At 40.3% G+C, this 26269-nt stretch overlaps 1 protein-coding gene across 12 annotated transcripts in view; it reads right to left on the bottom strand.

The window, feature by feature from the left end:
- The window catches only part of ATF1 (activating transcription factor 1), a 54789-nt gene extending 29534 nt beyond the window's left edge, over positions 1–25255 (bottom strand). For 2 of the 12 annotated variants that reach the window (XR_004485567.2, XM_033436305.2), the window contains exons 1-2: positions 24303–24459; positions 17733–17831 (exon numbers count right to left, since the gene is read on the bottom strand). Coding sequence is in view for 11 of the 12 variants with exons in the window: in XM_033436305.2 (XP_033292196.1) it covers positions 17733–17831; positions 24303–24374 (171 nt within the window). In the remaining variant the exon portion in view is untranslated. The other 10 variants (XM_033436300.2, XM_004274329.4, XM_033436297.2 and 7 more) reach the window with 7 other exon arrangements.
- Positions 25256–26269: the final 1014 nt, after the last annotated feature.

The following is a 26269-nucleotide window of genomic DNA, read 5'->3' as shown; positions in this document are numbered from 1 at the left end:
CACCTTGGGACTTCCCTGGTGGCGCAGTGGTTAAGAATCCACCTGCCAATGCAGGAGACACGGGTTTGATCCCTGGTCCAGGAAGATCCCACATGCTGCGGAGCAATTAAGCCCGTGCACCACAACTACAGAGCCTGTGCACCACAACTACTGAGCCCGAGTGCCATAACTACTGAAGCCCACATGCCTAGAGCCCGGGCTCCACAACAAGAGAAGCCACTGCAACAAAGAGCAGCCCCCACTCGCTGCAACTAGAGAAAGCTCGTGTGCAGCAATGAAGACCCAACACAACCAAAAAAAAAAAAGAAAAAAGTCTACACCTAAACACAACACAGTGGAACCTACAAAACAACGAAAGGTAAAAAGAAGACTATAAAAGCACCCAAAAGAAAAAAAACATTATATTTAAAATAACAACAGTCCTGTTTTAAGCTTACTTCTCAAAAGCAACAATGGAAGACAGAAGCCAGCAGAATATTTTGAATGTGCTAAAATATAACTTAGAATTCTATGCCCAGTGAAAATACCTTTTAAAAATGAAAATGAAATAGGTATTTTCAACAAATAAAAATAGAGCAGCAGACCTACATCAAACTAAATTCCAAAGCAGTGTTTCTCAACCAGGAATGATTTTTGCCCCCCAGGGACATCTGGCAACACCTGGGGACATTTCGGGTTGTCATAATGGGGTGGGGTGGTTGGTACTGACATCTAGTGGGCAGAGGCCAGGGGTGCTGCTAAATAGCCAACAATGCACAGTCCACCACAACAAAGAATTATGCAGCCCAAAATGCCTGCAGTGCTAAGGTTTTTCTAAAGCAAATACTTAAAGTAAAAGAAAAGTAATCTTAAATGGAAGCTGAGACATGTAAGAAGGAATGAAGAGCAAAGAAATGATAAGTACGTGGGAAAAAAGCAAATAATGATGAATACATAAAAGAATTATGATGTTTTATGGGATTAAAAGAGAAAAAGATAAAATTAAATCCTAACAACAGTGACAAGTGAGAGGATAAATGGGAAATAAATGTTTTAAAGTTACTGGAATGTCTGAGAGGAAACGTATTAACTTTGGACTTTACTAAGTAGGCTTGCTATAATTAGTAGTAGCTGAGTTTATGTACAGTCCAAATTGATACAAGTGATGGCAGGATGGAATGAGAAGAAATAACTCAAAAGAAGACAAGAAAGGAGAGAAAAAGAAACATGGAACACGTGGATCAAAAAGTAAAAAATAAGATGGTAGGTCTAAATTTATATGTATGAGTAATTATGTCAACTGTATATGGATCAAAGCTCTGTTAAAAGTCTAGAAGACTACAATGGAATACTATTCAGCCATAAAAAAGAATAAAATCTTGCCATCTGTGACAACATGGATGATCTTGAGGGCATTATGCTAAGTGAAATAAGTCAGACACAGAAAGACAAACACCACATGATTTCATTTATATGTGGTATAAACAACAACAACCACCACCTCACAGAGAGACTGGTGTCTGCCAAAGGCAGGGGGTGAGCAAAAAGCACAAACTTCCACTTATAAAAACAATTACTGTACTGCCTATTTGAAACTTGCTCAGAGTACCTTTTAAAACTCCTCATCAGAAGGAGAAAAGTATTTCTAACTATGTGTGGTGAGGGATGTTAACTGGACTTACTGTGGTGATCATTTCCCAATGTACACAAATATTAAATCATTATATTGTACACATGAAATTAATACAATGTTATATGTTAATTATACCTGAAACAAACACAACAAAACAAAAACCACAATGAGATACTGCAACACATTCATCAGAATGGTTACAACTTAAACTCACAATACCAATTTTGGGTACTTAAATGTATCAACAGCGCTCTCATATACTTCTGGTGGTGTTGTAAATTGGTGTAAGTTTATAAAATTGTTGGCAGTATCTACTATAACTGAACATTTGCATATCCTATGACCAATTCATGGGCAGCACAGACACGTACAAGTGTGTGCACTAAGCACAATTCACAATATGTAAAAACTGAGGGGAAAAAAGTCTAGGAAACTAGATCTTTTTTTTTTTTAAATCTAGTTATATACTGTTAACAAGAGATACACCTAAAACATAACCTAAGGACACAGAAAGTTTGAAAATAAAAGCACAGGAAAAAAAGATGCCATTAACATACTAAATTAAAGCCAAATTAGTATCAAATTAGACTCTAAAGTAAAAAGCATTTCTAGAAATAAAGACACAAAAGGGACAATTCTCCAGGAATATACAATTTTAAAATCTAGGGACTTCCCTGGTGGCGCAGTGGTTAAGAATCCTCCTGCCAATGCAGGGGACGCAGGTTCCAGCCCTGGTCTGGGAAGATCCCACATGCCGTGGAGCAACTAAGCCCGTGCGCTGCAACTACTGAAGCCCATGAGACTAGAGCCTGTGCTCCACAACAAGAGAAGCCACCGCAATAAGCATGCGCACCGCAACGAAGAGTGGCCCTTGCTTGCCACAACTAGAGAAAGCCCGTACGCAGCAACAAAGACCCAACACAGCCAAAAAACAAACAAACCCAGTAGAACTCTTTAAAAATAAATACATAAAATCTGCATTCATTTAATAACATAGCCTCATAGCACACTTTCAATCACACAGCATAAATTGAAGGACCACTAGGCAAAATCAGTCCACAATTATAATGGAAGATTAATGCAATGCTCTCAAATTAGTCATAGAACAAACAGACAAAAAGTGATAAAGACGCAGAATATTTAACAACATGACCAACAAAGCTGAACTAATAAATACACAGAACTCTGCATCTAAATGCAGAATATACCTTCTTTTCAAGAGCACACTAAACATTTTTTAAAAATTATCATAGATTCTATGATAGCAAAGTTGTATTGCAAATTAGTTTCTAATTTATTAATTTTATGACCAAAATCACACACATTCTATTATTTCATGGGAAGAGATATCAAGAAACCACAAAATTGCTTCTCAAGAAAAAAACAGGGAATTCCCTGGCAGTCCAGTGACTAGGACTCGGTGTTTTCACTGCCGGGGCCTGGATTCAATCCCTGGTTGGGGAACTAAGATCCTGCAAGCTGTATGGCGCAGCCAAAAAGAAAAAAAGTACTCAAAATTATATCATTACTTAGAAAAATGCACTTAGTATGAAAATTCTGAGATACAAACTCAGTTTTCTTTTTTTTTTTGGCTGCACTACATGGCATGTGGGATCTTAGTTCCCCGACCAGGGATTGAACCCATGCCCCCTACAGTGGAAGCGCAGAGTCCTAACCACTGGACTGCCAGGGAATTCCCTGAAACTCAGTATTTTTTTTAACAAATTCACCAAAGATGGAGTCTTATTACCCTTAATGATAGAAACTTGCTGGTCATGCTTCCTCCAAATAGTTGTATGTGATATAATGTACCAAAGTTTCTTCTAAGGTTTAATCGTTCTTCTTAGTCCTTTTACCACAAAAACCTCCTTCATCAACAGAGAATGCTACTGTGTGTACTCATATTTGCTTTGAAAAAGCTCATGTATACTCAAGACCTCTTGGGTTTCCAACATTCAGACATTTTCAGTGACCTCACTAAGTCTATCAACACATTACAATACTATTTTGCTACTACGTACTATACTTCAGTTGTAGATTAGAACATTCACTCTATATTCTGCGGAACATTCATCTCTTACCACAGACTGTTAAGTGAGACCTCTCATGTTAAACCCCTCCATATATACTGATTAACTTAAAATTAAGAACCTTTTGGTCTATTAGTTCAGTCATTACTTTCCGTAATTTGGGGCTGTAATCTAATAGTTCCATAGGCCAAGTCCAGAGTATTATTAACACTACAGACACAGTTATTATAATAACTGTGATGTATCTAATGTCTACTATAGGTAAAATTTTTATTATAGCATGATATTTGTAAATTATATGTACTCTCACATCCCACTGAAGAAATTAGCTATTCCTTATAAATACATTTTCTCATACTTTCTCAAGCTAAGAGTCATTCCATTATAACAAAATATCTCATTTCACACTGTCTGCAAAATAAATGGATAGATGAAGAGAAAATCTAAGCTGTTCATAACTCTTAATCTGCTTTCAAAATGAAAGAATGCAAGTGAACCACTTTCTTACACCATATACAAAAATAAAAAAACAGATTAGGGCTTCCCTGGTGGCGCAGCGGTTGAGAGTCCGCCTGCCGATGCAGGGGACACAGGTTCGTGCCCCGGTCCGGGAAGATCCCACATGCCGCGGAGCGGCTGGGCCCGTGAGCCATGGCCGCTGAGCCTGCGCGTCCGGAGCCTGTGCTCCACAACGGGAGAGGCCGCAACAGTGAGAGGCCCGCGTACCGCAAAAAAAAAAAAAAACAGATTAGACCTAAGTGCCAGATCTGAAACCATAAAACTCCTAGAGGAAAAGAGACAGTAAACTCTTTGACACTGGTCTTAGTAATATTTTTTTGGATCTGTCTCCTCAGTCACGGGCAACAAAAGCAAAAATAAATAAAATGGTACTTCATCAAACTTAAATACTTTTGCACAGCGAAAGACAATATCATCAAGACAAAAAGGCCGGACTTCCCTGGTGCACAGTGGTTAAGAATCCACCTGCCAATGCAGGGGACACGGGTTCAAGCCCTGGTCTGGGAAGATCCCACATGCTGTGGAGCAACTAAGCCAGTGCGCCACAACTACTGAACCTGAGCTCTAAAGCCTGTGAGCCACAACTACTGAGCCTGTGTGCACAACTACTGAAGCCCGTGTGCCTAGAGCCTGTGCTCCACAACAAGAGAAGCCACTGCAATGAGAAGCCCATGCACCACAACGAAGAGTAGCCCCCCACTATCCACAACTAGAGAAATCCTGCATGCAGCAATGAAGACCCAGTGCAGCCAAATATAAATTAATTAACTAAAAAAAAAAGGCAACCTACTAAATGGGAGAAGATATTTGCAAATGATATATCCAATAAGGAGTTAATATCCAAAATATAGTAAGAACTCATACAACTCAATACCAAAAAAAACCCAAACAATCCAAATTTTAAAATAGGCAGAAGACCAGAATAGACATTTCCCCAAAAAGACATACAGGATCGCCAACAGACACATGAAAAGATGCTCAATATCACTAATCATTAGGGAGATGCAAACCAAAACCACAATGAGATATCACCTCACATCTATCAGAATGGCTATCATCAAAAAGACAACAAATAACAAGTGTTGGCAAGGATGTAAGGAAAGGAGAAACCCTCATGCACTGTTGTTGAGAATGTAAATTGGTACAAACACAATGGAAAGCAGTATGGAGGTTCCTCAAAAAATTAAAAATAGGACTACCATATGGCCCAGCAATTCCACTTCTGGGTATTTACCCAAAGAGAACAAAAACACTAGTTCAAAAAGAAATATGCACCCCTATGTTGATGGCAGCATTATTTACAACAGCCAAGATATGGAAGCAACCTAAGTGTCCTTCGATAGATGAATGGATAGAGAAGATGAGGTACGTACGTGTACACACACACACACACACACACACACACACACACACACACAGGAATATTAGCCACAAAAAAGAATGAAATCTTGCCATTTGCAACAACGTGGATGGATCTAGAGGGTATTATGCTAAGTGAAGTAAGTGAGACAGAAAAACAAATACTATATGATTTTACTTATATGTGGAATCCATAAAAACAAATAAAATGAACAAACAAAAGATACAGACTCATAGAGGAGAACAAACAGGTTTGCCACAGGGAGGGGAATGAAAGGTTGGGCAAACTAGGTGAAGGGGATCAAGAGGTACAAACTTCCAGTTATAAAATCATATGATCACACCAACTGATACAGAAAAAGCATCTGATAATCTAACATCATTTCATGGGAAAAATAAAAAAACAAAAAACCTCTCAGAAAACTAGGAATAGAAGGGAACTTCCTCAAACTCAAAAAGAGCATCTATAAAAGACTTACAGCTAATGTCGGGTTTAATGATGAAAGAATGAATGCTTTCCCTTTGAAACTGGGAACAATGAAAGGATGTCCATTTTCACCACTTTATTCAAGATAATTCTGGAAGTTCTAGCCAGTGCAATAAGGCAAGAAAAAGAAAGAAAATGCATACAGATTGGAAAAGAAATAAAACCAACTCTTATTTGCAGATGACACGAATATACATAAAAAATCCTAAGGAATATTAAAAACAAACAAAACCCCCAAATCATCCCTCCTAGAACTAATAAGTGAGTTCAGCAATGTTGCAAGGTACAAGATCAATAAACAAAAATCAACTGCATTTCTATGTCCTTACAACAAACAAGTGAAATCAAAATTAATACAGTATCATCTACAATAGCTCCAAAGAAAATATGCAATATTATTTACAACTGCTCCAAAGAAAATGAAATACTTAGGTGTAAGTCTAACAAAACATGTATGGGATCTGTATGTTGAAAATGACAATATGCTATGGAAAGAAATCAAAGGAGATTGAATAACTGGAGAGATTTACTATATTTGAGGACTGGAAGAGTCAACAAGATGTCAGTTCTCCCCAAACTGATCTACAGGTTTGCAGACACAGACAAGCTTATTCCAAAATTTATATGGAAAGGAAGAAGACCTAAAATAGCCAAAACAATTTTGAAAAAGAAGAATAAAATGTGAGGAATCATCTTCCTGATGTTAGGGCTTACTATAACATGGTAAGACAGTGTGGCACTGACAGAGGGACAGACATATAGATCAATGGAACATAATAGAAAACTCAGAAACAGACAAATATGCCCAAATGATCCTGACAAAGGTGCAAAAGCAATTCAGTGGAGGAGAGATACTCTTTTCAACAAATGGTGCTGTAGCAATTGTACATACATAACAAAACCCCTCAAATCTATACAAAAAAATACCTTAAAATGAATTGTGGACTTAAATGTAAAACATAAAACTTTTAGGAAGAAACAGGGAAAAAAAATCTTTGAAATTTAGTTCTAGGCAAAGAGCTCTTAGATAACATCAGCACAATCCATAAAAGGAAAAATTTATAAATTGGACCTAATCAAAATTTAAAACCTTTAGCTCTGTGAAAGACCCTATTAAGCAAATGAAAAAGAAAAATTATTCTTCTATTCCCCATACGATTCATACTGGAAACATCGAAATAAATTCACCTAGATTTCTAACTCTCTATAGAAGAATCTTTCTTTTCTAAAAAGTAAAATCAATATGACCAAGCACATCCAAAACATCAGATAATCGCCAGGTAAGAAAGGATTACCAAAAACACTGGTGCGCACGCACGCACGAGCACACACATTCTTAGCTTATCCCTGGACAAACCCTTGGGCTAAATTCTCATGTCAAATATATGAATGGAATGAAAATCAATCTGTTTTAAAAGTGTTCTGGAGCCAAGCCTATTTGTTAATTTCTTAAATTATCCTCATTTATCATCATCCACTGCCTGGAGGCAACAAAGGACTGTGGTGATTATAAAGTCTGCAGTTGTAGTGGACACCATGATGCAACAGCCAGATCCCCTTTTCTCTGGTAAAAGACTTATTCCCCAGCTGCTGGAAGACAGCTGCTGACAGTGTTCAGTTGTCAGCCCTCTTTGGAATTGCCCTGGCTGATGAGAGTCACTCTGCCTGAGGTCACACGTACCCCTTCCCGGGTCAGTCAAGATCCAATGCCTGGTGCATGCAGGAATATAAAGGCCTGGCTGGTCCCTTACCCCAATTCTGAAGAGCTATCTCAGCTTCTAATCTCCCTATAGGGTCAGTTGAGGTCTTCATTGAGACTGAATCAAAGTCCAACTTTTCCCTCTGTTCAATCCTGCTTCCTCTATTCCTTTCTTTCCCTTCCACAGGTGGCAATCCCAAGAGGACCTCCTAATAAACCTCCTGCATGCTAATGTCCATCGCATTGTCTGCTTCTCAGGAAACCCAAGCTGTAAGAGAAGTCAAACTGCTGGAATTCAAATCATGTCTCTAGCCTTACTAGTTGTGTGACCTCTAAAATGGGGATTAGAAAAGCACAGTAGGTTGGTAAGAGGTTTGAAGGCATTAAAACATGTAAAATGCTTACAATACACTTGGCACACAGTGGATACTCAATAAATGTTACCTATTACTATCAACATTGTTTTCCCCATTCACACATAGTTAAAGTACACAAATTTCTCTACGGTATGAGAATTACTGAAAGTTAGGAGCTGGAAAAGACTTTACAGATCACCAAGTCCGATGCCTTTATTTCCAGATGCTGAACATCAAGTCTAAATAAGTTAAGTGGGGACTTCCCTGGTGGCGCAGTGGTTAAGAATCCGCCTGCCAAAAAAAAAAAAAAAAAGAATCCGCCTGCCAATGTAGGGGACACTGGTTCAATCCCTGGTCTGAGAAGATCCCACATGCCTCGGAGCAACTAAGCCCGTGCGCCACAACTACTGAGCCTACGTCCTAGAGCCTACGAGCCGCAACTACTGAGCCCACGTGCCACAACTACTGAAGCCCACACACCTAGAGGCCATATTCTGCAACAAGAGAAGCCACTGTAATAAGAAGCCTGTGCACCGCAAGGAAGAGTAGCCCCCAATCGCCGCAACTAGAGAAAAGCCTGTGTGCAGCAACGAAGACCAATGCAGCCAAAAATAAATAAATAAAATGAATTTTTTTTAAAAAGTGATTTAATAAATAAGTTAAGTGACTTAGTCAATGTTCCAGAGTCACTAAGTGACAAAACCAGGATTCAGACCAGGTCTTAAGCAAGGTTGCCTCTCAATCTATATATACTTTGCAATTAAATGAAATTCATCAAGTACTGAGTCCCTCCCCTTCACCTTCTTGCCATAATTGAACCTCTGCTCTCCTCTGGAGAACACTGCCTCTCTCCTGCACTCATACCATGAGCCTACAGACAGAGTTGGTATTTCCTTTGCTCTTCATTGCTACTTCCAGGCCACTGTCCCAAGTTCTACCTGAAAACTCCCAAGTTTGAGGCTCAGAGCAGTAGACTGTCCCTGTGGCAGTCATGTCCCCTCATTTCTTTAAGACTTTAGCCCCAGGATCACTCTGTTCTCTCCAATACTATTCCTGATGTAATTTGTGGTGATTTCAGTATGCAACATCCAGTATCCTTCCATGTCTGGGCCAGTTTTTGATTCCTCTCCTCCAAAGCCCTGTCTTCTACCCTTCTTGGCCACCCACTCCCATTGTCATACCCTACAGGGTTTCTGAACAGGCATTTGGGGTAGGACAATTCTTCCACGTGCAGGAATATCCTGCACAATGAAAAACATTTAGCATCTCTAAATTGCCCATTAAATGCCAGTGGCAACCACCATCCCTAACCCCCTACATATTTCTAGACATCTCAGTGGGGAAGCAGTACCACTCCAGTTGAGAACTACTTACCTAAACCTTATCATTACCAATAACCCCTCCTATAATCTCAAATTCAAGTATCCCTCTCTCTGAGTACCACCTACTTCCAACTCACTACCTCTACTATTTGGACTCTCAACAATTCTTGGACTCCACAGGAACTTATAATCCATCGAGTCTACTATCTTTTCCCTGCTCTTGACCCCATCAAGTCCCCACTTCTTCCTTATACAGCTTAAATTTCATGGTACAGCATTATAATCACTGTATCACATAACCTTCAATGTCCTTGTCTTTTTTTGCTTTGCTGTAGTCCCTGGACTAAACAGCAACCTGTTAACTCACATACTCTATGCCTGTAACCTGTATGCAAGTACCTGAATCTGACTGGAGAAAGACACACAACTGAACTTAATGGTCACACTTTAAGTTCATGATCAGTAACCTCAAGTGGACTGTTAATGCTCTCCAACAATCCTACTATATATCCCTAGTCCACTTACGTTCTCAAAACATTTTATCTGACTGAAAAACAAAGAAGTTATCAAAAGGAAACTTTCAGAGTACCTCATTCCCAATCTACCTACCTAACCTGTATTTGATTGCTTTCTTATTATGAATGAGGTACCTATGCTCATGTAAAATAAATTTTCCACTTGCAGACTAATGCTCATCCCCGCCCCTCCTGAAGGACATCATCCCAGATTGTCCTTTCTATATGTCCTGTGTCATCAAATATTATTGCATCACTCCCACTGGTATATAGACAGGCTGTTAATTCCTCCCATCATAAAAAGTAATAATAAAAATAAAACTTCCATGACTTATAAAACCCCCTCCAGCACTTCATTTTGTAGATCCCTTTGCAGCAAAACTCCTCTCTACTCATTTTCTCCCCTCTTTTCTTTTTCCCATGTTCTCTTAGATCTAATTAGATTTTTATCCCCACTTCGACTGAAAACAGTTCTTGTCAAGGTTGTCAATGAACTCCATGTTGCCAAATACAGTCAACTCTTGTTATTTGTGGTTATGTTCTATGAAGCTGCCATGTACACTGAATTAGCAAATGCTGAACCATTGTTCCTAGGGGAAATACAGGGTTAGGTTGCTGCAAGCCTCTGGGCACAATATTTTCATCAACCGGTTAACGTATAACCTGGTTTTAAGTGTGTTTCTGTTTAAAGACACCTTATTTAATACAGGCATACCTTGTTTTATCGCACTTCACTTTATTGTGCTTTGCAGATACTGCATTTTTTACAAATTGAAGGTCCGCGGCAACCTTGCTTAGAGCAAGTCTCACTGAAGGCACAAAAAGTTAGCACTTTTTAGGAATAAAGGTTTTTTTTTTCCCTTGGCCGCATGGCTTGTGGGATCTTAGTTCCCTGACCAGGTATTGAACCCAGGCCCTCGGCAGTGAAAGCTGGACCACCAGGAAATTCCAGCAATAAAGTATTTTCTAATTAAAGTATGTACATTGTTTAGACAGAATGCTGTGGCACATTTTTTTTATTGATTGATTGACTGCTGTGTTGGGTCTTCGTTTCCGTGCAAGGGCTTTCTCTAGTTGTGGCGAGTGGGGGGGCCACTCTTCATCGTGGTGTGCAGGCCTCTCACTGTCGTGGCCTCTCTTGTTGCGGAGCACAAGCTCCAGACGCGCAGGCTCAGTAGTTGTGGCTCACGGGCCTAGCTGCTCTGCAGCATGTGGGATCTTCCCAGACCAGGGCGCGAACCCGTGTCCCCTGCATTGGCAGGCAGATTCTCAACCACTGCGCCACCAGGGAAGCCCTATGGCACATTTTAATAGACTACAATATAGTATAAACATAACTTTTATATGTAGTGGAAAACAAAAAATTTGTGTGACTTGTTTTATTGCAATATTAGCTTTATTTTGGTAGTCTGGAATATAGTACTGTTAATTCATTAACATTGAACTTATGGTCAACAGCACTACAAGTCACACCTGAATGAAACTTATCTAACACATGTATTTTCTACATAAGGTACATCACAGCCTTCTTGCACTTAACACTTAAGCCCTATGCTTAGAGGCCATTTTAAACAGCAACATCACCAACAAAAAGCACAATAATGTGAAAAACACAGCACTAACTAGACCACAAAAAGGAGAATTGTTTATAGTATGAGACCTAAAATTGTAAGACAGAGTATTGCATTGTTCGAGCTCAACTGAGAAAGTGACTTAAATTTTTCACTACTCCACACATGTCCACTAATGACCACAAGAGTGCATACTGATTTTGGGGTTACAAATGAATTTTATCAAGTTGGTGAATTTGCAAATACAGAATCCTTGAGGGACTTCCCTGGCAGTCCAGTGGTTAAGACTGCACATTTCCACTGCAGGGGGTGCAAGTCTGATCCCTGGTCAGGGAACTAGGATCCTGCATGCCACAAGGTGCAGCCAATAAAAAAAAAAAAAAAATCCTTTAATAATGAAGTAACAGTTACTGTTACTCCTCATTTGACCTACCAGCAGCATTTTACATAGTTGATCATCACCTCGTTCCTAATTTCCATGATCCCCATTTCTCTTGATTTTCTTTTTACTGCTTTGGCCATCCCTCTTCAATCTCCCCAACCCCCAAATGTTGGAAAGTCCCAGAGTCAAATCCATTGACCTCATCTCTGACTACACTCACCCCCAGTAATGTCATGTAGTCCCATGACTTTAATTACACTTATGTTAAATATTTAGATATTGTCCCACAGCTCTCAGATGCTCTGTTCTGTTTTTCTCCCCACTTTTTTTTCTTTTTTCAGTTTGGATAATTTTTGTTGGCCTATCTTCAAGTTCACTGATTCTTTCCTCAGCTGTGTCAAATCTACTAATAAGCCCAAAAACATAATTCATCTATGTCACAATTTTTATTTCTAGCATTTCCATTTGACTCTTTCATACAGTTTCTATTCCTCTGCTGAAATTTACCTCCCGTTCATACATGTTGTCCACTTTTTCCACTATAGCCTTTAATATATTATTATTATTTTAAATTCACTATCTGATACTTCTAACAACTAGTCATCCTGAGTCTACTGATCATTTTTACTTCTGACAGCGGGTGATTATTTCCTTGCTTTTTTGTATGTGCTTCATAATTTTTGCCTGAATGATGGACATCATGTGTAGTAAGATAGTAGAGACTGAGGAAACAGTATTCATGCCTAAAAATGGCGTGGTAGTTCTTCAGTACTTCTTCTACTAGGCTTTTAGTGCAGGTGGTGGCTGGGGGAGGGACGAGTCAATCTATCCAAGAATTGAGCAGGGTTTGGGTTTTGTTATGATTACCTTAAGTACACAACCAGCTCTAAATTCCTCTAGTGTGACCTTCTGCTTAGGGTGGGGCCTGGTTTGCCAGAGGGTTTTTCTCAGTGATCCTGCTCCACCCTCAGCTTTAGGCTTTCTCTGTGCACCTGACCCAGAGTGTCTCTCCATACTCTTAGTCCTCCCCAGGGATAAACTGCTATTGCTTTACTTGCTGGAGGAGCTAAGGGGAGACTGAGAAGTTGCTCTGTTATCCTGGCCTAGTCTCAGTCTCAGGGGGTAGGGCTTTCTCCAAGTAGTAGGAAAACTAATGGTCTGAACCCAGGAAAATTTTCTGCCCTTCCCTCAGGGTTTATGTATTTTCTTTTTCTTTTCACTTCTACCCACACTGGAAAATGGGGTTTATTCCCTTCCCCCAGTGGCTTAAAGCTCTTTTCCACAGGGAAGAAGGGTCCAGGCAGGCCTGTACCACCTAGAGAGGCTTTCTCTTGTCTCCCTTGCTTCCCCTAATCTTTCTCATGAGCAACTCTTGGGGATCCCTGGAGTGGGTGTTACCTACCCTGTGTCTGCAGCTCCCAAGGGTTCTATGTTCTCATACTAGCCTACACTTAGACTTTAGCAATTCAATAAAAATTTAGCTAAATTCTTCTCTTTTTCTGACCATTTTAAATTTCTTTAATGTTGTATCTACTTTATTTATTTTTATTCTTGGCTGCATTGGGTCTTCGTCGCTGCCCACGGACTTTCTCTAGTTGCGGTGAGCGGGGGCTACTCTTCATTATGGTGTGCAGGCTTCTCATTGCGGTAGCTTCTCTTGTTGTGGAACATGGGCTCTAGGCGCGTGGGCTCCAGTAGTTGTGGCTCTCGGGCTCTAGAGCGCAGGCTCAGTAGTTGTGGCACACAGGCTTAGTTGCTCCGCGGCATGTGGGATCTTCCCAGACCAGGGCTTGAACCCGTGTCCCCTGCATTGGCAGGTGGATTCTTAACCACTGTGCCACCGGCGAAGCCTCAATTTAGCTAAATTCTTATTTCCCCCTGTATGACAGCCCTGCCTTCTTCCTGTACCCTGCTACTGCTACAGGTGAGCCATGCCCACATGCCACTACTAATGTGTTGAAAGAAGTTATGATTTTTGTATATTATAGCTTACTCTTGTTTTACAGTGGGAGCAATATGCTTTCCAGCTTTCTACGTCCTAAAGAGAAGCCAGAAATCACCCAATGAGTTTAAATACCACCTATATATCTACAATGCCTAAATTTACATTTCCAGTCTGGACCTCTCCCCTGGACTCCAGACCATATATATCCAACTACCTATTGGACAAATCTACTTGTATGGTTTGGCAGACAAATTCTAAGGCGGCCCCTATGGTCCCCACCTTCTGGTGTTCATGCCTTTGTGTAATCCTCTCCCCTTGAGTGTGGGAGGGATCTGTGGCTTGCTTCTAACCAACAGAATAAGGCAAAGATGATGGGACGTCATCGCTGTGATTATGTCACATTTTATGGCTAAGGAATGGGATATCATTCCCTTGATTATATTATATAAGACTCTGTCTTGTCAGCAGACTCACTCTCACTCTCCTGCTGAACTTAAAGTAGGAGGCTGCCATGTTGTGAACTACTTATTGGAGAGGGCCAGGTGGCAGCGAATTGCAGGCGACCTCTAAGAGCTGAGGGTGGCCTCCAGCTAAAAAAATTAAAGTTCTCAGTCCTACAGCTGCAATAAAATGAATTCTGCCAACAACCTGAGTGAGCTTAGAAGTGAATTCTTCTCCATTCTAGTCTCCAGGTAAGAAGCCAGCCCTAGCCAACATCTTGACTGCAGCTTGTGAAACTCTGAAGCACAGAACCCAACTAAGAGAAATTTTAGGATAATAAATGTGTGTTGTATTGTTTTAAGCCACTAAATTTGTGGTAATTTGTTTTGCAGCAAAGAAAACTAACAAATAGTATCATAAATTTAACATGCCCAAAAGCTAAATTCCTGATTGCCAACATCTCCCCAAAAAGAAAAAAAAAATGCGCCAATGTTGTCCATCTCAGTAAACAGCAACTCCATTCTTACTGTTATTCAAGTCAAAAACTGTAGAGTCAATCTTGACTCCTTTTTCCCTCTACACCTACATCCAATCCAAAAGCAAACACTGGGGGACTTCCTTGGTGGTGCAGCGGATAAGACTCTGTGCTCCCAGTGCAGGGGACACAGGTTCGATCACTGGTCAGGGAACTAGATCATCCCACATGCATGCTGCAACTAAGAGTTCGCATGCCACAACTAAGGAACCCACCTGCCGCAACTAAGACCCGGTGAAACCAAATAAATAAATAAATTTTTTTTTTTTTTTAAAAAGCAAACACTGTTGGCTTCACAACCAAATTATATCCAGAATCTAACTTTTTTTTTTTTTTTTTTGCGTTACGTGGGCCTCTCACTGTTGTGGCCTCTCCCGTTGCGGAGCACAGGCTCTGGACGCGCAGGCCCAGCAGCCATGGCTCGCGGGCCCAGCCGCTCCGCGGCACGTGGGATCCTCCCGGACCGGGGCACGAACCCGTGTCCCCTGCATCGGCAGGCGGACTCTCAACCACTGTGCCACCAGGGAAGCCCCAGAATCTAACTTTATCTCACCACCACCACTAATACCACCTTGGTCCAAGCCACTACTGTCTCATGCACAATCAATGTAACAGCCTCCTAACTGGTTTTCCTACTTCCACTCCACAAAGCAGCCAGAGGAATCCTATTAAAATATCAAAGTGCTTTCTCTGTAAAATATCAGTCAAATCAGGTTTTTACTCAAAAACCACTCCCAAGGTTCCTTATCTCACCCAGATTAAAAGCCAGAAATCTTACAGTGGCATACAAGGCCTACGTTATCTGGCACTCTCCTCTGCCATCCCAAACCTCTCTGCCTCATCTTGTATCCCTCTCCCCTCATTCATCCCTCTCCTACCACACTGGCTGCCCTGCTGTTCCTTAACCATGCCAAGCACATATCAGTCTCAGAGTTTACAGCTGTTGGTCCATATAATTGAAGAGGTATTTCCACAGATACGACTTCTCAGACCACCTTACATAAAAAGGCAAGTCCCCATCCCCATCAACAACCCCCTATTCCTCCTACCCTGCTTTATCAGCCTCCACAGCACATACTACGAACTGATACATTTTATTCTCCCCAACACTAGAATGTATGTTCCATGAGAGCTGAAACTTTTGTTCACTGTTATATCCCCACCTTATACTGAATGACTGAATAAATACTACTGTTATTAGATACTTCTTCCTTACAGAAGTTAGCGTCTAATAAAGCAGTCAAGCCACAAGAATTTGGATAGCAAGTCAGTGACATTATTTTTTAAAATCACTATAAAATTATTTACCGCCTAGAAATGTACTTATTCTATCTCTGTAAATATGCTTCTGAGGAAACCTGTAAAACATTCACATCTAACCAACATAACTGAAATGTGTATGTAAGCCAACTGAATTAAAACATTTCTGTGAAGGGCCCTATTAACAGAAGGTAAATGAAAGACTCTATCATTGTTTTTCCAGTACCATCTAGGGAAGATATCATTATTCTTCACAGACATAGCCAAATAAGAGAAGGATACCTCAAGCTTGAAGGACTAATCCTTCAGTTGCTTGGTTCTCTAACTTTTTCATCTCAAGACCCTTTTATACTCTTAAAAATTACTAAGGACCCCAAAGAAATTTCATTTATGTCAGTTTTTAATCTAATACTTACATTTAAAATTTAAACAGAAATTTTAAAACTATTTAACAGTTCATTTAAAAACAGCAACTAGAGAAAGCCCGCGCACAGCAACAAAGACCCAACACAGCCAAAAATAAAATAAAATAAATGTATAAAAAATAAAAAAATAAAAACAATCATAAATCCATTACATGTTAACATAAATGATATATTTTCACTAATATGACTAAATATACCCCCCCAAATTCGTGACAGAAATGACACTGTTTTACATTTCTGCAAATCTCCTTAATGTTTGAGTTAATAGAAAACAGCTGATTTCTCTTATCTGCTTCTACATTAAATATTTGCCATATGTGGTTTTGTTGAGGTATATGAAGAAAGTCTGGCCTCACTCAGGTATGTAGTCAGAAAAGGGGGGGCGTGTTTTAATTGTTTTTCCAGATAACTATGGATATTCTCCTTTGAAACCACATTAAAACTTGACAGGTTGCAGTTTCTTAAAGGTTGTCTGCAATGTACAATTTGAACTCTGTGTATTCTGTTAACATTAAAATCCATTGGTGTATCTCGCATTCTGAATGGATCTTATACCATGCGTGATTTTGTAACACAATTTTGTAACGAAAAAGTTGGTAGCTACTGGGAAGCTGTCAAGTTCATGATGGTGAATACAAGTTATCCAAAATTCTAATTTTTACTTGAAAGTTCAAATCCTGTCACTGGCAATACATAGTTTCAGTTGTTTTCCCTGAAGTGGGTCAGGTGCATGGATCAGACAACTTGAAATTTTAAAAATATCATCAGTTCTGCAATATGCATGTCTGTCAATTTAAATTCTCTAATGAATATGCCTATTTTCCAGTTCAGCAAAAATATTTCTTTTATATCCACAATACATCTGTTGAATTGAAGATGGTCTGCCTCCTGAAACTATTAGTCTCTATTTCAAGTCAGCCCAAAGGGGCAAATAATTTTTCATTTGTCTTATGCAGCAACAAAATTAGTCTGAAAAAAAACCTAAAATAATCATGTACCGCATAAAATGAACTCTACCTCCCCAAGTTTTGAGAAGTATATACATGTTAAAACACTAAATATGTTATAACAGAAAATAAAACTGAATGATCTTGACAAGATATTTAAATCAGATAATTCCTTCCTTCCATACATTTCAACATCTTACAGGGGTTTTTTTCTCTTTTGCTTGGTTCTTTTTTTGAACGTTAGTAATTGGTGATCTGCAACAACAGCTTAATCTGCATAACAAATATTCCTAACTGGTTCAATGTTTTGGCTCGTTCCTGCCTTACCTGTTGAGGAATATGAGAAATATGAGCTCCCTGAACTGTTGAACCAGACTGAGGTGCTGTCTCTGAAGCGTTATTCTTGTGAGAATCTTCCATAATCAACTGTAAGGGGAAAAAAAAAGTTAAAAGATGCTTTCTAACTTCATTTTCAAAAAATCTTAAGACATTTATTTTCTTAACATGCATACTTTTTAAGAGGAACAAAACAGGCTTTTCTATACTAAGGGCTGAGCTCAATTTATCCAGACTCATGTTTCCACACCTTCGCTCTGGGTGTGTAGTGACCTATGATAAGAGCTTTTAAAATGGAAAATAAAAAGTGCTACAGATAGTTATGGATATATAATGGATATGGATATATAATATGGATAGTATACTCTATAGTTGCTTAAAAATTGGTAACTTGGTTACCTCCACGGAAGAGAATTGGTAGCTACGGTACAGAGAGAGAAAAGAGATTTTCCTTTAAATTTTTTGAATTTTGATCCACATGAACATGTTTAAATTTAATAAAGGTATACATAAGATAGTCTTCTGTGCAGGAACACAAGCATTCTTTTCTTTTTTCTTTCCTTTAAATTAAAATAAAAATTTTTTAATTTATTTTTGGCTTTCTTGGGTCTTCGTTGCTGCGTGCGGGCTTTCTCTAGTTGCAGCAAGCGGGTGCTACTCTTCGTTGCGGTGCGCGAGCTTCTCATTGTGGTGGCTTCTCTTGTTGCGGAGCACAGGCTCTAGAGCGCAGGCTCAGTAGTTGTGGCGCACGGGTTTAGTTGCTCCATGGCATGTGGGATCTTCCCGGACCAGGGCTCGAACCTGTGTCCCCTGCATTGGCAGGCGGATTCTTAACCACCAGGGAAGCCCAAGCATTCTTTTCTACAGTCTACGGAACAGTTTTTCTTTTCTTTTCTTTCTTTGGCCTGCAACATGTGGGATCTTAGTTCCCGACCAGGGATTGAACCTGTGCCCCCTGCAGTGGAAGTGCGGAGTCTTAACCACTGGACTGCCAGGGAAGTCCCCTAGGGAACAGTTTCTAATTGCATACATAGTTTAATATAGAGAACTTATTGAGCAAAGGTTGAACAGAATAAATAAATAAATGAAACCATAACTAAGGAGTTTCTGAAGATCTAGATGATCTAGATAATCAATTGCAGGACATGTAGGCTGGGTAAGAATGAGAATAAATGGGTTATGAGAGATGGAATATGTCAAATAGGAGAACTACGTAGAAAGAGGCTGGTAAAAGATTAGGGTAGAATTTAAGGTTTTTCTAATTATGTGAAAAGACATAAAAAGAGAGAGGGCCGGCCAGCAAACAAATGAAAAGATGCTCAATTTCACTAATTATTAGGGAAATGCAAATCAAAACTACATTAAGATATCACCTCACACCCATTAGGATGGCTAATATTTTTTTTAAAAAAAACAGAAAGTAAGTGTTAGCAACGATGTGGAGAAACTGAAACATTTGTGCACTGTTGGTTGGGAGTGTAGAATGGTGCGGTCACTATGGAGAACAATATGGTGGTAACCCAAAAAATTAAAGATAGAATTACTATACGATCCAGCAATCCCATTTTGGGGTGTATATCCAAAAGAATTGAAAGCAGGGTCTTACAGAGATATTCGTACACCTATGTGCATAGGAGAATTATTAACAATAGCCAAAAGGTGGAAGCAACTCAAATATTCATCAGTGGATGAACGAATAAACAAAATGTGATATACATATACAATGGCATATTATTCAGCTTTAAAAAGAAAGGAAAGGAAATTGTGACACATGTGACAACATGAATGAACTTTGTGGACATACGTTAAGTAAAATAAACCAGTCACAAAAAGACAAATTCTGAATGCTTTCACTTATTTAAGGTACTTAGTAGTCAAACCGATAGAAACAGTAGAATGGTGCTTAATAGGGACTGGAGGGAGGGGAGATGGGTAGTTGTTTAATGGGTATGAAAAAGTTCTGTATATTGGCACCACAATAATGTAATGTACTTAACACTACTGAATTGTATACTTCAAAATGGTTATGATAGTAAATTTTATTTTATGTGTATTTTACCACAATTCAAAGAATTTTTAGAGAGAGAGGGGGTAACTAGGTACTTAGCCCTTAGCATCATTAATTTAATAATTGTGAAGTTTAAGCCTGCATATTCTTTCTTCTCTTTTTTTTTCCCGTTTTGGACAGCAGAAAATAAATTCATTCTTAACTCTGGATTGATGCTACTGTTTTTAGCCATTGAGAAAAGGTATAAAATCACCTCAAACATAAAGTGCTTCTAATGCTTTTCCCTCTAAATATGTCATGAGCCTTTTTTTCTAACATGGAAAATATAGAACAGAAAGAGAAAGGATGATAAAAACTTAATTATAATATTGTCTAATTTCTTTTCAGTCTTCTCTTTCCACAACTTTTAAAAAATCATAAACATACTGTACGTACAATTTTGTATCCTGTTTTCATTTATCACAAATATTTTCTAGGTTTCAAATAGAAACATATTTAAATGCTACATAATATTCCATCCAGTGAATGTACATAATTCACATTTTTTTACCAAACAAAACAATACTGAGATTAATATGTTTAGCATATAAAGCTTTTTCTGTAATTAAAATTATTTCCATAGGATATATTCTAAAAATGAGAATTACTTGGTTAAGGAGAATGAATATTTAAGGTTTTCTGAAAGAATTACAGTCCACCAGAAGCACATGAGAAAGCAATGGGAATTTTTTTTTTTTTTTAAGAATTCAGGGTTTTTTTTTAAAGTCTTTATTGAATTTGTTACAGTATTGCTTCTTATGTTTTGGTTTTTTGGCCCCGAGGTATATGGGATCTTAGGTCCCTGACCAGGGATCGAACCTGCACCCATTGCATTGGAAGGTGAAGTCTTAACCACTGGACCGCCAGGGAAGTCCAGTGAATTTTTTAGTCATGACTAACCTGATAGATGGAAAATGGTACATTGTTTTACATTTCTTTAATTCTCTATTAGTTATGTGAGCTCTCTGTTCATATTAGTTGTCCATCCATCTATCAGATCTTGTGTTTTCCTTATTACCCTATATTATTTCTTCATATAAATTTTATTTCTTTCATTTTGATACAAATGTTTCCAGTAACTATGATTTTAAAACTTTAAATTTTGACAAGTTCATCTAGTGTTCCCCTTGTTTGAACTGCTTTTAAGGGAACTGCTTGAACTGCTTTTAAGCTATATATAGTCCCTTCTTTAGGAAGAGTGCAGTGATTTTTAATCTACACTAAGAGAAGTGTAATTCCAAAGACTGAACATACAGACAGCATCAAAGATGGAATTTTATACTTTCTACATAGTATCGCTACTGAAAATGCCTTTTTAAACACTCCATTTCAGAAGACATAAGAATATAGAGCAGAGAGAAAAAAAAAAGATGTAGTGCTAAAGCACTGAAAGAAACTATAAAAGATTTTATAATACCTTGTTAAATTACTGAAAATGATACTTTTCTGTTTCACTGTGACTCACTGATTTTCCCCCATAAGAATATTATTAAGAAATTTTATATCTAATGGAAACTAACATCATCAACAAAACATCTGACATTTCATAGTAAAAGCCACTACAGTCAGCAAATAACACTTTGGACAATTACTACAACTATATTTCCTACAGAAAAGAAGACAGTCTATTTTCTGTTTTGTTTTTTTTTTTTTGCGGTACTCGGGCCTCCCACTGTTGTGGCCTCTCCCGTTGCAGAGCACAGGCTCCGGACGCGCAGGCTCAGCAGCCATGGCTCACGGGCCCAGCCGCTCCGTGGCATGTGGGATCTTCCCGGACCGGGGCACGAACCCGCGTCCCCTGCATCGGCAGGCGGACTCTCAACCACTGCGCCACCAGGGAAGCCCTCTATGATTTTTTAAAAGAGGAATTAACCAATCAGTTTTTTTTCCAAAATGAAAGCAGCCTTTATACCTTCGGCTCATTATTAACAATACATAGTTTTTTAGTGACGTTATCAGAATGTGTAACCTTTATTTGCTTACTTTTTAAAGCTATTATTCCTAAAATTAAGGTTAAGATTAACAATCTGTTAAAAACTTGCTCAACACAGAATTTTATGCATACATTTTCTGTAAAAATAAAGTAAGCCCAAGGCAGCAGATGGAAGCTTAACATGAAACAATCCCAAGTTGGGCAGAATCACAAGTGGGCAGTGAAACACAGCTTCAAAAGTACCATCAATGGGGTAGTTCCCTGGCAGTCCAGTGGTTAGGACTCGGTGCTTTCACCGCCATGGCCCCAGGGTTCAATCCCTGTTTGGGGAACTAAAATCTTGCAAGCCACGCAGCGTGGCAAAAAAAAAAAAAAAAGAATCGAACTGGATTTCAAATGAATAAAATAAACAGACTGAAAGAAGAAAAAAAAAGTACCATCAATGGGAATGAATTTGGGGAGCTAAATCACAGCAGGCTGCGATCCTGCTGACATATGAAGAATGTTAAAGTAAAGGCATGGCACTTTAAGAAAGCTTGTTAAGAAAGGAACATATGCTAGGCACTAAACTAAGAGTTCTTTATATATCATCACCTGGATTCTTTATTATTATGTTTTTGGATTCCCTATTTTAGAGATGTGTAAACTGAGGATCAAAGGAATTGCCATTTCTGTGGATCTCACAGTAAGATGTGAATGCAAGATCTGAAGCCAGAACTGTTTTAAGCCAAAATCCATGTTCTTTCATTCCACGCTGTCCCTCTTCCAAGAATACCTTCACATCCCCAACTCGTCCACCTGGCAAACTCCTCATTTTCAAAGTTTCATCCCAAACATTATGTTCCCAACTGCTCTAGGTCCTTCCTTCCTTAATGCTTGTTCCACTGTGCCTTGCAGATATTTCTAATGAGGTTACTTAACATTCTGAACTGTGTTTATAGGCATGTCTGTTTTCGCCAGTCTTAAGATGCCTAAGAACAGGGCCTCTATCTTGTGAATGTATGCTCTGTGCCCAGCAGACTGTCACGTATGCAGTAAAATAGTAAACATCAACAAATATAGTTTTCTCATCTGATGAATGAAGAGGGTCTTAAGTTTCTCCACCTACAGATGATATAGAAGCCTGTGGGCAAGAAGTCTCTTGCTCAACATTTCCACAACTTAACTCACAATCTCCCCTCAAAATTGCTATTAGTCATACTGAATTTGTTTCAGATCTTCAAATGTGCCTGCGCTGCTTTCTCTCACCTTCAGGCTTTCATGTATGCTATTCCGTCTGCCAGAAACACTATTCCTCTTCAAGCGGCCTATTCCTATAAGTTATAGTTCCAGGCAAACTTTCATGACTCCTTTAGACTGGTCTAGAAGCTTTGGCTGCATCCCCACAGCACATGCTTCCCCCACCTTTCATGGCACTTATTATCACAGTATAGTAATGGCCTGTTTTCTGTCTCTCTACCAGAATGCAAGCTCTAGGGAGTCAAAGACCACTTCCTGTTCCCAATATAATACCTTGCACTTAACTACTGGTGAATAAATCAATGTGTTTAGTTGGGTTTACCTACTTAAAACTGATAGAAATAATGGTTAACAAAATATCTTTAGACAATTACTCCAGCCTAGCTTTAGGAACAGGAAAATTCAGGCACAACACCCTACTTTAGAGCTGAAAATTCATTAGTATAAATAAATGGGATGACATGTGAAAAAAAAAAAAGCATTTTTTGAAGGTACTGCCACCTACTGGTGATACAGTAGTACTGCACAGATGTAGCACAGACGAAGCCGAACCTTAAAGGACAACTGCAAATAACAGACCTAACATACTCGTCTTAGCAACACAGTAGTGATTCTAATTGAGACACCGAGTAAACTGCATATTATAAAGTCTATAGGAAAAACAGCATTTTAATAAAACTGCATATTTCTGCTGGTAATGAAATTTTCAGGATAAAACGAATTTTGCGAACATAAGCAAACATAGTGTACAAACTCTTAACCACAAACGAGGCCAGTTTGACAGATGCTTGCCAAATCTATGCTGAATAAGCCTCAGAAACGTAAAGGCTCCCAATGACTATTTTAGCCCATTACGCCTCAAAAGCTGACAAAACAACTAGTGATTAACATCTACAATAACTGTAAAGAGATCAAGGGGGACGCTCCACGGCGTAGTTGACGCTATGAAATACCATGCTTACTTTCGTGATACAGGAGAAAATCAAAGAGAACGTTTGCTCAGTTTGATCGTCTGTCCGGGGGTAAACAGACGAGCTCTGTCACTCCACACTCCCCTTCCTCGCCTGCCGGCTGCACCTTTCCGTGATTATTTAGGGTGTGTGTGATTATTCTACGTCTCCCCACTCGACTGGAAGCTCCCAGCGGATAAGGGCTGGCTCTGCCCACACAGCGAGCGTCCTGAGCCCCGCACCCCGAGGGCGCCCGGCGCGCTCTGCGGGGTCCCGGGCGGAGATAACCGGTCGCGGGCCGCGCTCGGCGGAAGACGCGCGGAGGCCAAGGCCACGCCGCCCTCCCCGCGGCTCCCGCCCCAACCCCGAGACCTTCGACGGAGGGCGCTCGCCTTGGGCCACAGAGCGGCGGCTTCAGAGGCGAAAGCCACCCTGCGGCAGGAGGTCTTCGGTTTATTTTTCATTGGGGGGGGCAGCAGGCGAGAGGGAGGAAGGAGGAGACCGTCGACTGAAGGGGCACCGGGCGCCAAGGCAGGGGAACCGGAACCGCGAGCAGCCCCTCCCCCTTCCGCCGCGCGCCCTCCGCGCCCCTCCCCCACCTTGGCCGCCCCGCGCGACCCCCACCAGGCGCGCAACCCGGCTTGGCGTCCCCGCCGGCGCCGCGTCCCCCCGCCCTCCCCTTGCCCGGGGACACGGGAGCCCGTCCCACCCCCGCCCCCTGCTTACCTGTGGCTGCCGCCTCGCCGCAGTCCGGGGTGGGAACTTCCACTCCCCCCTCCCAGGTGGATCCGAATTCACTACCCACTTCCCCACCCCCTCACTTGGCGGGGACGTGCCTCCTTCTCGGGGGTCAGGCGGGGCGGGGAGAATCAGTGTCACGTAACAGCTAACTGTCCTAGGCTACCGTTTCCTCGGCAGTCAGGGCCGCCACTGGCGGCATGATCTACACCAGGCCGGGGGCGGGGGAGGGAACGGGGGCAAAACTGAGTAACTAAGCGTGGGGGGTGAGGTTAGGGCCGTCCCTCCTTGCGAGCCGCCGTCCTACGTCACCGCGTTGCGCACGTGACGCGCCGCCATCTTGTGTCGGGGCACTCCGGTGTGGCGAGTTAGTATCGCGGAGGTGATATTCTGGCGAGAGCGGGGCGTAACAGTTACCTGCGGTTCCTTTTTACTTCAGGAGCTCTGTCCTCACTGCTCCCACACGTGTTTTCGGAGGCCGGCACCTGCTCGGGGTGTCAGGAGACCGCTCGGTGTGGGGCAGTTTTCTTCGGTTGGGGCGTCGCGCTCAGCCCCTACTTGCTGTGGCCTAGAGGTGTAGTCCTCCCCGGCCTTGACCCACGCCTGACCTGCCCGCCTCTTGTAGACAGAGTGACTTGAAGCTTGAAGGCTTGTCCTCAGCTTTTCTTACCACCCAGACTAATGTTAATCCCGGAAATCTGCGTTAAGAGTTGTATCTTTCAACACACGTGAAAGGATTAAAAAGCCACACCCACATGGTACTCGTAGGGTTAGTGTGTTAGTGGGACTTAAGTGTGTCACGCTGAAGCACAGATTTACCCCAGCTTTTAAACTAGAAAAAAGTTACGTACGATCGAGTGTCGTAAAATAAAATCACACCGTCATTTTAATACATTACAGAAACTTAAAAAAATATTTTTTAATGTGTGTCTACCTTTATGGAGAAGGGATTATGCATCATTCTGATTTTTTTTCTTTATTCATTTCCTTGCAAAATCTTTGATGGCTTTCTAGTGATAATAAACAACAAATGATAAACCTTTCAGTTTGCTCTTGATAGAAAGTTCAAGAATTTTTCTGAAATTTTACTAGTTTGAGATCTCCAAGTAAAACTGATTGAGTGGATAGAGCCGTTCCTGGTTTGACCTTTAGGGCCAGATGATGTGATTTAAAGCTCAAGAGTTACTCTGCCCGACTGTCCTAAGAACTCACTAATGTTTATCAGTTGTCGTTCATTGACTACCTATTAAAACCTACAATAGGCAACTGCCCTTACTTTACATTTTTGATTAGGCAAATCACCCAGCCTCTCTTAAGTGTCTCTTCTTATCAAAGTTGGGAAAAGTGTAATACTCATCCCATATCCCAACATTATTTAAAGAATCAAAATGTCATATATCACAGAAAAGCAAAGTGCCCTATAAAAGTAAGGTGTGGAGAAGAGATTCTCAGACGTCGGCCTTTCATGATTAACAAAGTCCAGCGACAGTCGTTCTAGAATCCAGAATATTAATGGCTGGGAGACTGGTTCTAAGTTTATTGTTCTTTTCTTGTTCAGTTGTTTCTTCCTTAGAAGACAGAATGCTTAACAAATGTTGATCAGGACAAGAGGGATGGGGAG

This window comes from Orcinus orca, chromosome 11, assembly GCF_937001465.1.
Source record: "Orcinus orca chromosome 11, mOrcOrc1.1, whole genome shotgun sequence".
Taxonomy (NCBI): domain Eukaryota; kingdom Metazoa; phylum Chordata; class Mammalia; order Artiodactyla; family Delphinidae; genus Orcinus; species Orcinus orca.
Note: the sequence above shows the minus strand (reverse complement) of the source record. Positions and strands in the feature narration are given on the sequence as shown.